Below are 12,098 nucleotides of genomic sequence, written 5' to 3' on the forward strand. Positions count from 1 at the left end.
GATACTGAGATGAAAGCCAAATACTGCAAAGAAAGCCCACAGATTGTTTTTGAAACATGATTATAGTCTCAGTTAGACACGTGAGGTCACTGCTGAGAGCTCAGAAGTATCAAGTTTGGTGTTTTTGACGCAGATTACATTTGCTGAGACCTTTGGTGGATTGTTTAACATCACATGAGCAAATGGCCTCCTTGTCCGTCCATCCAGCCATCCATCTATCTATCCATCCATCCATCTATCCATCCATCCATCTATCCATCCCTCCATCCATCTATCCATTCATCTATCCATCCATCTATCCATGCATGCATCCATCCATCCATCCATCCATCCATCCATCTATCCATGCATCCATCAATTTTCTTCCCCTTATCCGAGGTTGGGTCGCGGTGGCAGCAGTCTAAGTAAGTCAACCTGGACTTCACTTTCCCAGGCAACGTTTCCCAGCTCCTCCTGGGGGATCAGGAGGAAAAACCTCCGAACGGAGGCATCAGATCCGCGAACCAACTCAACTGGCTCCTTTTGATGTCAAGGGACTAGCGGCTCTACTCCGAGCTCCCCCTGAATGTCTCAGCTTCTCACTCTATCTCTGAGCCCAGCCACCCTCCGGAGGAAGCTCATTTTGGCAGCTTGTATCTGCAATCTACTTCTTTTGGTCACTATCCAAGACCATAGCTTATGACCATGCATGAGGGTTTGAACGAAGATCAACCGGTAAATCGAGAGCTTTGCCTTCAGGCTCCCTCTTCACCACAACGGTTTGGTACAACGCCCTAAACTTCTGCCTAAGCTGATCCGATCCGTCTGTCAATCTCACGGCTCATCTTACCCTCACACGTGAACAAAACCTGAAGATGCTTACAGTCCTTCAATTTCTCCCACGCACGTGTTTTTGATTCCCCAACCACTGAAGCCACAGCCCTCTGAGCCACCCAATACCTGTCAGCTGTTTCCAGAGACCCATGGACTAACCAAACCTGACGGCCTTCCACTCGGCTTAGCATGCACACGACCCCCATGCCTCTCCTTGCGGATGGTTGGCCTACAGCTAATCAAACTCAGAATGGAGCCCAACTTCTGATACCAACATTGTCAACAACAAAGGCGAAGGAGGAGAATCTTATCTGATACCTCTTTTCAAGGGTACAATGTCTATATCTAAAGCTGCTGCTGATGCAAGGACACAATTCCTTTATGTTGTATTCATGTTTTCAAGGTGATATTGCTAGCAATTAAATACAAATAATAAGCATATGTAGCAATTAAAAATATATCTGCTTGTCAATACCAAGGGGACAGAGGGCTGCTAGACAATTTGTGTTACCTAGCAACAGTAAGCACTGGTGAGAAGCACCCTGACACTGAGGTCGAGGGTGTTGCCAGCGCAAAAAAAAAAAAAAAAAAACACAGGCCCTAACCGAATTTAAGTATTATCACTGCTAAACTATGGAACCTATAGTCGTGGGAAATGTTGTTCATGGTGTCCCATTGATGTGCCACAGGGTTGAACATTTCCTCTGGCCAATCATTGGTCTGCAGTGCTTCCTCTTCAACTTTTAATCACAGCTCAGATCACTTAAAACTTCAGCTGTGGTGACAAAAAAGTAACAGATACTAGATACTGTTCCAAACTCAAATGCTGCTGTTTCAATCAGTGGAAATTTGAATTTATTTATTTAATAGGGACAATGCAATTTAACATAATTTCAATACAAAGCATGAAACTGATGTGCTGCATGAAGAGTATATAGCTATTGCTAATTTCCAACTCGTGTCCCCAGTTGGGCCTTTGTGTAAACAAACAGATTAAAATGTACAACATTCAGTTACATAAAACCCCATAACACGATATGAGGATACATTAAAATACATGTACAACAATACAAATGCTATAAACCAGTTTAAAATAAAGTTTGAAGATATTAGTTAAAAGTGGGTACAGCTCTGGCTTGCTTTGAGCATTTCACCTGTTTTGTAAAAGATATTAAGGCGGACATTAATTTTATTTCAGGTGGTAATGTGTTCCAGAGTTTGCAGCCTTTGATGGAGAAGGCTGATTGACCAAACGTAGATCTACGATGTCGTACGCTACAGTCTCCATTCACAGTGCTTCTCGTTACCCTGTTTCCGTCCTGTTTTCGAACATATCTGGAGAGAGGGTTGAGGCATGAAATGAGGCAATATACTGTATGACAGATCTATATTTTCTAATAATAAAGTCTCTTTAATATAAATGGATTACATAGTTTTTTTTTCTCTCCCGTAAATCCAATTGCCCCATGCCTATTGTAACCAACCTAGGTTACACTAATCCCCTCTTCATCCTGCATTAGTGTGAGAGATACTGAAAAAAATCCGGAGAGGTTCACCTGATTGTGGAGGCGTTTATACCCTGATAAAGACCCCAATCAGCCGCTGATGATTAACTTGCTCTTTTATGGAATAACAACCCACCAATCCTGATCTTGGTGACAAAAGGGGGCCTGTTCACTCTCGACGGCATCTTCAGCACTACTCTGGGATCCTGTGACCCTATTAAAAATGAATGGCGATGTGTTCAAATATTCATCAAGCGAGCGAGGGGACGCTGGTCTGAGTGGGCGGCGACCAAAAGAGAGACACAGTGTTGTGGAGTAGTACACTCATCAAAGGGAAGAAAAGGAGGGAAATCATGCTGACATGCTCCTCATTCAGTGCTCAGAGATAAGACTGTAGCATCAGAGTCACACGTTAATTACGCTAGGTTGCTTTATCCTGAATGTCGTAATTAAAAGAGGAAACAATGTTTGAGATTCCTCTGTGGGGAACAGCAGGAAAAGATTAGGAGGATCTTTGTGTCGCATCTTCTTCTTTGCTTCCCCTTCACTGGGGCTTGTCAGAGTCTCCACCCGAGCAGGAGGAGCAGTTTAATTAAACCAGACGGCTGCGCACATTACTGTGATCTGACCTTGGTCCTCCTCCTTCAGAGTGAAGTGGAGGGAGAAGACAAGAGGAAGAGGGCTAGCAGAGAGCGAGAGAGAAAAAAACCTTCATGGAGACAATCACCATTCATTAGTGATTCATTTTTCAGGCATGAGAAAGAAAAGCGAGGAAATAAAATCAAAACAATTAAAAGAAAACTGGAGAAAAAAAAATCTCCATACTGAGATATGAACTGTTGTTTTCTTTTTAAAGATGTCATTCAAAACCCAGCGAGTCATATCAAATACCGCTCCTGTCTGCGTCTCCTCTCTCTGCCTGCTGGCTTTTTGGCTCTGCCTTCCCCGATTGTTTGTTTTGCAGCTTTCATTGCCTCTTGTTTATTGTGTTGCTGCAGCACTCCCACGCCTCTGCAGCACCCCGGGATACCTCTCACTGCTGGAAAAGTTTGAGGAGTCAGCTGTTCTGAATCTGTTCACTCCTGATAATGAAAATATTTTGATTGCTTACGTTGTGGTTGGAGGCAATCATGTGCACCACTGCGTCTCAGAGGGAAAACAACTGTTTAGCAAAGGGCATCGTCGTCACTCGACTTCTGTCAGAAAGATTTTTAAAAGGACATATTTGTGTACAGTATTTGTGACTGTGGATTATGTTGTTTAAAACTTGATTCATTAGTCAGCCCTCACCGTTTTTTTACTTTCTTTTCCTGCCAGGCACCGTACTTTTGGCCGTCCAACTGTTGGGAGCCGGAGAACACAGACTACGGTAAGAGTCTTACAGGTACACAATGAGAAATGTTGTGATGGATCATCCTCTCCAGAGATGTGTGTATCTCTTCTTCTTCTTCTTCTTCTTTTATATCACAGTGTGTAACAGTTTTTGAATGGCTCAAATGAAACCTGGGCAGGGCAGATAACAGGGGCGCATCCAGATGGGTGGCATGGGATCCTCTTGAAATTTTATTGGCCACCCAAAAATAGATTGAATATTGAGTTCAGTCAGTTTGTAAATATAAACTGTCAACTTGTACAAAAGGTTCTGTATAATCATTTTGTCTGCATTTAACTTTATAGACTTGTGGTGTTGGCTTTACATCTGATTTTTTTTTTTTTTACATTTGAGGTTACTTATCTAGAAATCGTTTAACTACACATTTATTTTTGTGAAACATATTATCTAAAGGTTGTATGTTCTAATTGAGTCTTGTGGTTCATCTCACTGGAGAAAACAGTAAATGTTGCAACATATGAGTTAGATGTAGCATCCCATCATCACCCAAATTCTGTTTTTTAAGTTTATGTTTTTAAAATATTTAAAGAAATACATATACAATAATTTTAAATCACATGTTGAATGGTGGACTTCACAGCTTACAATAGAAACAAGGTTTTAGGTATTTAAAAAAAAAGAAAAATAAAGTAAAAATAGAATACATATTCTCTAAAATAAGAGCCCTAATTAGTTTTAAAAATGGGAAAACACTTCATGAAAATCTAAAGCATTGTACTTTGAATAAATGAACTCATTCACAATGAAATTGATGACAATAATGCTTCAAACATAGTATAAGCCCGACCTGTAACCTGTTGATATATTGATATACGTATATAGTTGATCTTATAATAATATAATAATATGGTTGGAAGTTGGTCCGGTGGTGCCAGGTCACTTCCCGAGTACTGCTGTGGTGCCTTTGAGCAAGGCACCAAACCCTAACTGCTCTGGTGCGCTCCAGGTGTAGCGGTGTGTAGCAGCCCCACTCTGACATCTCTCCACTAATGCATGTCCACAGGTCTGGTGTGTGCATGTGTGTGACGTATGTGAGAAGCATGTCTCTCAATAACAAAGTGTAAACCAGAATTTCCCTTCGGGCTTAATAAAGAATATCAAAATTCCAAAATATTTTGCGTCGATGGGTCTTCAAAACCACTTAATAATTAAAGCCTTACCTGGCACCTGACACAATATGTATCTGAGGTTATACCTGAATAAAGACCACATGTTACCTTCCTCTGAGCTGTGGACTGTAGCACTACATGTTCTCTGGGCTGTGAAGAGGCCCCCCGACAGGATTAGTCAGTCACCGTTCCACTCCCTGCCCTTCATCCTGTCACAGAGGCAGAACTTTAGAGCCACTTCACACTTCACCTCATAATCAAAACCCATCAGAGAGGTGGAGAGGCCGATTTGACTCTCATGCTAGGGGAGCTTTGGAGGTTTGAGGCAGGTACACGGGGGATGAGAGATGCACGGATGAATGGATGAATAGAGGAAGAAGCAAAGTGTGTATACTGATAAATCCTCTCTGTCTGTTGCTCTCTCGCTCTCTCTCTCTCTCTCTCTCTCTCTCTCTCTCTCTCTCTCTCTCTCAGCTATCTACCTGTGCAAGCGGACCATGCAGAATAAGACCAGACTGGAGCTGGCAGATTATGAGGCGGTGAGTTCTGGACTCTTCCTCCGAGCTATATAACTTCTTAGTATTGATCTTTGTGTCAAGCTGCAGGGCAGTAAAAACACAACCTCTTAAAGGTCAGATTTGTGTGTCTCTGATAGTGTGATATCTAAATTGCATCTGAGAGCCAAACTGCTTTAGGGTTTAATTTGTTTTTTGTTTTTCTATTATTTTTTGTCTTTGATAACGTCGTGTCTCTATCTTCTCGCTCTAAAAGGAGAACCTCGCCAGGCTGCAGAGAGCCTTTGCTAGGAAGTGGGAGTTTATCTACATGCAGGCTGAGGCCCAGGTCAAGTAAGTGCACGCTCGGTTACCACACCAACACGTGAAACTACAATGCGTGCAGCGCTGTCGTTGACACCTGAGGTACATGATAAAACAATGGAGTGTAATTTCAATGCGACCCCCTGTATCATGAGCTGTGTTTCTGACAGGCTCCATTTACTGTAAAATTAATTTCGCTGTAATTGAATTTCCTACTACATCCAATATCAGGTGTTGTCAGGCTTTGTAGGTCTGCATTTGGAACATAAGAGGATAGAAAACAGAGAGATAAACGAGGAACAAACTGAGTGAACGCCTTTACCAAAGCCCTGTTTGACATATTTATGGATATAAACCGATTCAAAGGAGCGGCAAGATGAAGTAAGAACACTTTCAGTATTTCAAACGAGATATTTTTTACGATGAACGCGTGACATCTGGGCCCCTGCATTCCCGTCACATTCCACAGTATCAACCTGCAACCTTCAATTTTAACCACCGTTTAAAAAAAATATACTCTGAAAATCTGGAGGTCACACAGATTTTGTAGGGAGGAAAACATGACCTTGATATCGCCTTATGTATTTTCACTGGCTTACAACCATCATTTCCAATTTCCAATTCTATGTGCTTATTTAAGCATCAGTGCTGCAGACATTTAGATTTACGTATTGTACGGCGGCCAGTTCATCAGGTGCACCTGTGAAATGTAACCAACCCAATGCAACAACTACTTTGAGTTAAGTACAAGTAAAAATGTGAAGTCAAATCTTATAATCATGTTCAGAGATTTTCATCATTGAATTGCTGAATATTTTGACATGAATTTGTAAACAGGGGAGTTTTTCAACATTGCTTCACTATCAGCATTGCTGAAAAGAACGATGTACCTGCTAACAGTGTTGTAAAGCAGCTGTATGAACACATCAGTGTCTGTCAATAGTGCACATTGAGTAATAGAAATGGTGCAGGGGCCATGCCGAATCTTTGGGCATATTGACTTCAATAATGTAAAACTGAATGTACATGTAGACTTTATCATCACCCTCTTATCCTTCTATCCTGATTCACCTGACACATCTAATGCTGATGCCTGGAAGGCTATGTGCTGTGTTTCTCACACTGGCTGATCTGATCTGATCTGATCTGCAGAATTGACAGGAAAAAGGATAAAACTGAGAGGAAGATCCTCGACAGTCAGGAGAGAGCCTTCTGGGACGTCCACAGACCCGTGGTAAGCCTCGATCAGAGAGCAGCTTACCTCGCCTGTCATCCACATACTGTGTTTTTTTTCCCCCTTTCCTTCTGTTTCTGTCTCCGATTTACTGTAAAAGAAACGATGAATGACGTGATATCTAAGACCTTCAACTGTAAGTGAAGACTGTCACGATCGTTTTGTGCTGTGTTTTCAGCCTGGATGTGTTAACACGACAGAGATGGACATCAGGAAATGCAGACGCATGAAGAACCCTCATAGAGTTAAAAAGGTAAAGGTTCCAGTATACAGGAAGTAATGCTAAGCCTGTGATGTGAAGTTAGTGTTACCTTTAAGCTAAAAGTCCTGAATAAAAGTTAACATACGTTTTAAAGTAGTTTTATAAAACCTCATCTTCAAAGTTTACAACACAAGTACACAGAAAAGGCTGGACATTCATTATTAAATAGCCTCATATCAGCATTTTTTATGAGCCTTATTTACATCTTTGCAACTATTTTTGAATCAGTAAAACCAGTTAAACTTGTGGTATTCTTCGTGCTGTCTTACTGATTTACTTTTCTGCAAAATAACAAAAAAACAAGAATCGATTTATACCTTTTTATTACGTCCCTCACTCCTCCTCTCTCTTATCATGTTGAAATGATCCAGTCAGTGTACGGTGTGACGGAGGAGGGAACACAGTCTCAGAGTCCCATACACACTCCCTCGCACCACTGCAGGAAAGGGACCAAGGAGGACGTGGAGAAAGAGGTAAAACATCCTCATCAAATGTTGAACAATTCGCCAAGACCAAGACAGCTTTTAATCCTTCTGGGTTACTTTTGAACATCAGATGATTTGATCACATTAGAAAAAGACTCTGCTTGTTATTTCCAGCACATAGAGAGATGCGTTTTCAAAAACAACAAAAATGGAAAAAAAGACTACAAGATACTGATGGATGTAACTGTCCTGTGGGAAATTAAATTCTGAATTATACGACTAAGTAGTACATCTGACCTGAACATGGTCTTGATTGTTAATTTTGCCAACACTGAGGTACTTGTTTGCTGCATTAATATACACCATGTTGAAGCTCACAAATCCAGCTCATTCAAACTCCGACTCCTGTGATTTCCTCTTCCAGATCGTATTCCTGAACACACAGCTAGATCGTCACTGTATGAAGATGTCCAAAGTTGCTGATAGGTATGGGATACTCACTTCCCTTCTGCTTAATCAATACAACACTTGATATTTTCAGTCTGCACGTGTTTTTTTTAGGTGGAGGAAACACACCAGCTTGTCCTGTCTGCTTTCCCATCTGCTGCTCTCCCTCGCTCTGACCATCTATACTCAGACAAACCTTCACTCTTTAGACTTCCCCGTCACTATTTCTGTCGTAGAGCTGTGGCAGATGGGGGAAGCAATTTGGTTTTGACAGCCTGTCTAAACCTTAGGTGGCTTCAGTTAGACATTTGGAGATAGAGTGCTCGTATAAAGCAAACAGCTTGTGTTTGTGCTGCTGTTGTTTTGGTATGGGGATAAATCAGGATAGGGTTACAGGTTTAAGCAGATTTTGGTCACTGCCTGGATTTCTCTGCTTCCCGTCCTTTAGTTTGGGGATTTAGATTAGGGATCCGAGGGCAAGACAAAGGCCTGTGAATGTCACTCCACATGCAGCTCACTACCATCTATCCTGGCTGGCAAACGATATGAGAAAAACAAGGGCCAAAACCTTCAGCCACCACAATTAAGTAAAATATATTCTCTGTTGTTACTGCAAAAATAAACACTTCATCAAGTATCAACTGTCTAGAGTCCTTAAGAAATCTAAAACTGCAGCTTGTATATTTGAATCTATCTGTATAAAGATATATGTCTGACAAAAAAATGTAATAATTTGTTGTGTTGCTGCTCTGCAATTAAGAAAACAACACTTGCATTTTTGAAAATGCTTGCATATAGTTGATCTGCGAGAAAAAGTAAAAAATACTTACTGTGCTGGTAGATTTTTTTTTTAGAAAAGTTGGATCAAAAACAAAAATGACCTGATACAGAGAGGTCAGGAATTGAAGTAGGAGTCATCAAAGTCAGAGCTACAGAGTTGGTGAATAGAAATATATGAAAAGGTGCAGCAAGGGGGGGTCCAGAACACCGCCTGAAAGCTTCACAACTGTAAGAGTCATCGTTGGGTTATAACCTAAAATTACATTATGTTAAAAAGGCATTTGGGTTGTTTTGTTAACCTTCTTTTTAAGAGACAAAAAGCCTGATTATGAAGACGTGTCTGGTCCTTATCCCTCCTGTGTGGCAGACTCACTCCTGTGTGAGGCAGCCTGACAGTCCCATCCTCTGCTCAGTCACTCAGGACAGCCATTACTCCCCAGCAGAGCAGAAACTGTGATTACTGCAGGCTGCTGCTCTGCCCGGCCTCCCATTACCGACCCTTTAACCTCCTCACTTCACACACACAGCTGAGCTTAATTGATGCTCCACAGAGCGGAGAGTTTAGGTCTGCCTATACAGACACTGTAAAGAAACAACCTGAAGCACTGAATCAATCATGTTGGATGATAACATTATCAGACTATTTGTTTGGTCTTATAAGGAATCATTTATCAAATTGAATTGCTGTAGAAGGCATATATATATATCCGTAAAGGCTGGAATGATTTCTGTAAACTACGATTAAACTTCTTTTAAAACAGCTGATCACAAAATATGAAAATGTTTTTACAACAGGTGAAACTGAACATCTGGGTGTACAGCAGCTTGTGTTGCTTGGTTTACCTTTACCTTAGAGCCTGAATTGATCTGATAGTCTTAAATGTGTGCACCAAAACAACTCTGTGCATATGCAAGTATAGAAAAAAATTCAAAAAATAGTTGTTTTATGAGCATAGACAAATAATTTTGAATATTATTGTTTTTTCATGATGTCCTCCTGCAGTTCTAATCACATTTTAATACTTTATAATTATTAAATACAATTAAAGAGCTGATGGGAAATCAGTCAGGCTTGTAATTTACTACTAGGGGAAAATATACAGAAGTGTTAATGTTTTAATATAGTAAAAGATTATTTGTGGTCTAAATGTAGTTTCAATTTCCTCTTCAGGTCTAACTTTTTTTTTTTGATTTAGCCCATAATGTATTCATTGTTGGTGCTTGATCTGTTTCTTGCTGCTCTGACCTCTTGGTAGATATTTATTCGAAGCGATCAAAAGACTTTCTTGCAGCTACACTTGATCACAATCCAAAAGGAAATGCTCATGACCCAGCAAAGGAAGACCGAGAGCTACGGCTACTGTAGCTGACTCTGTCCATGAGGTCGCTGTCCATGGTCCTGAATCTCTGCACGCCTGCAGCATGGTTGTTGTACACTCTCCCTGCATACAGGAGTCAACTGGTTCATGCTTGAACACGATCCATTTCACTGGAAAATACAGATACAAAACATCTGCTAAAGGCTTTACACCCAAAAAGAGGCTCAACCACATGATTGATAATTTATGTTTCATATTCATACTCCCTAGTCCAATCACATGTGATACAAATCATGTCTACACAGTATCCAGTAATAAATGAATACAGAACACGACTATATTCTACACTTCCACCCTGCTCTCAGTCTCAGAGGAAACGTTGAGCAGAATTACTTTTTTCTCTTCTTTAAATAACTTGAAATAAAAGCAGCTGACTGATAATACTCTTTCTTGGTAAAAAGCTGCAGTGCAGATACTGTATGTTGTATTTATTATTAAGTGTTTCCATCCACAGCGGCTCTCGTGGTGTGAAAACCAAACTGATTGAATCCATTCTCGAGCTATTGTGGAAGCTGTGAGCAGCAGACTGCTGCTGTTGTTGAAGCCATTTTTGCTTCAGCGCACCTCTCAGTTCTTATTTATCTCAGACTATCACAGAGAAGTTGGTGAGCTTTGTTGATTTTGATCAAAACAGATGTTGCCTCTAAACCATTTTTTGGTACGTTTGTCTCACAATTATCCATCGGACAGAAGAAAGTTTGATCCCACTGAACGAAGGGTTAAGATGTCACTTTATCTGTTTACTTTTGATCAGTGTTTTCCTCAACAGCTTCTGTCCTCTGTCCCTGTCCCTGTGTGTCAGTCTGATAAGCTACACAGAGCAGTTCATGGAGTACGACCCATTTGTGACAGCAATGGAACCTTCTAACCCATGGACCAGTGATGATCCATCCCTCTGGGATCTGGAGACCAGGTACAAAACTAGAGACCCGCACAGTTTCTCTTTCACAGCCAGTGAATATCTCCTTCCATTTTAAAGTTCAACATATAAGCTCTGTGAACAAGTCAACCTAAAAAAACTAATATTTAGCGATGTGATACAGAGTGACTGTTTTCTACTCTGCTGTTCTTTGACCTTCAAGTTTGTGTTACAACTTCCAGACCAGAATTCCTTCCATGGTTTTAATGTTAGCCACCACTGACAAAGACTTTGGTATCACAGCTCATTTTGTTATCGATGCATGCATTGGGAAAATTAAAAACCTTTTTTATTTCACTTGGGACAAAATACTTGAGCGATACTTGAAAATATTTATTTTCTAGGCATTGAGATTATGTGTAATTGTAAACATTTTTACAAATGATATATCCTCCTTTTGGATTTACGGAGCCCCTTAGGTGTCATGGGTAGGAAATCAAAGTTTCTGGTGAGCATGAGAGAGTTTCTGGAGAAACATTTGTGAGAGCATGTCAAAGTTTTCATGCTCAAGAGAAGGTACTACCTGTGCATGTTCTCAAGCACGTGCCTACAGACAAGATGGTTTCTTGTGTGTACCACCACAATGTTCCCATCCCATAGGGGCTCATCGTAGATTCTTATTTTTCTTTCTGACATTCCAACAGCTCTGACCTTTTTCGGTAAATTTACTGTCTTAACAGATTCAAGTGTTTTCACAATGTTTTTGCATAAAGGCTATTGAGCTATAAACCTGATACTGAACTGTCAGTGATCGAGTTGCATTGTGGGTAATTATAGGTAGGTTCAGACGAAGAAGAATGGATGGGACATAATAAAAACAATATTGCTCCCTCTTCTACTAGGATTTCAAGCCTGTTCTTTTTCATGTCCATACTTTGTCTGACAGTGTGACAGAAGTGCTAGCTTTATCATCAGAGTTTATTTTTAAACTAGAACAGAGAATGATGAAATAAGTGCTGCATGCCACCGAGAGAGGAAAAATCTTTCAAGCCAATAACGGTTGTAGAATCAATA

General features: G+C 40.6%; 1 protein-coding gene across 2 annotated transcripts in view; it reads left to right on the forward strand.

Annotated features, from left to right (window-relative positions):
* Positions 1–12,098, forward strand: part of rgs6 (regulator of G protein signaling 6) — an 89,351-nt gene that overhangs the window by 68,642 nt on the left and 8,611 nt on the right. For both annotated transcript variants that reach the window (XM_061051763.1, XM_061051764.1), the window contains exons 6-13: positions 3,636–3,687; positions 5,295–5,359; positions 5,592–5,668; positions 6,791–6,872; positions 7,051–7,125; positions 7,506–7,607; positions 7,984–8,045; positions 10,968–11,078. In XM_061051763.1, the coding sequence (XP_060907746.1) occupies positions 3,636–3,687; positions 5,295–5,359; positions 5,592–5,668; positions 6,791–6,872; positions 7,051–7,125; positions 7,506–7,607; positions 7,984–8,045; positions 10,968–11,078 (626 nt within the window). The remainder of the gene's footprint in view (positions 1–3,635; positions 3,688–5,294; positions 5,360–5,591; positions 5,669–6,790; positions 6,873–7,050; positions 7,126–7,505; positions 7,608–7,983; positions 8,046–10,967; positions 11,079–12,098) is intronic.

This window comes from Labrus mixtus, chromosome 12, assembly GCF_963584025.1.
Source record: "Labrus mixtus chromosome 12, fLabMix1.1, whole genome shotgun sequence".
In the NCBI taxonomy this organism is placed as follows: domain Eukaryota; kingdom Metazoa; phylum Chordata; class Actinopteri; order Labriformes; family Labridae; genus Labrus; species Labrus mixtus.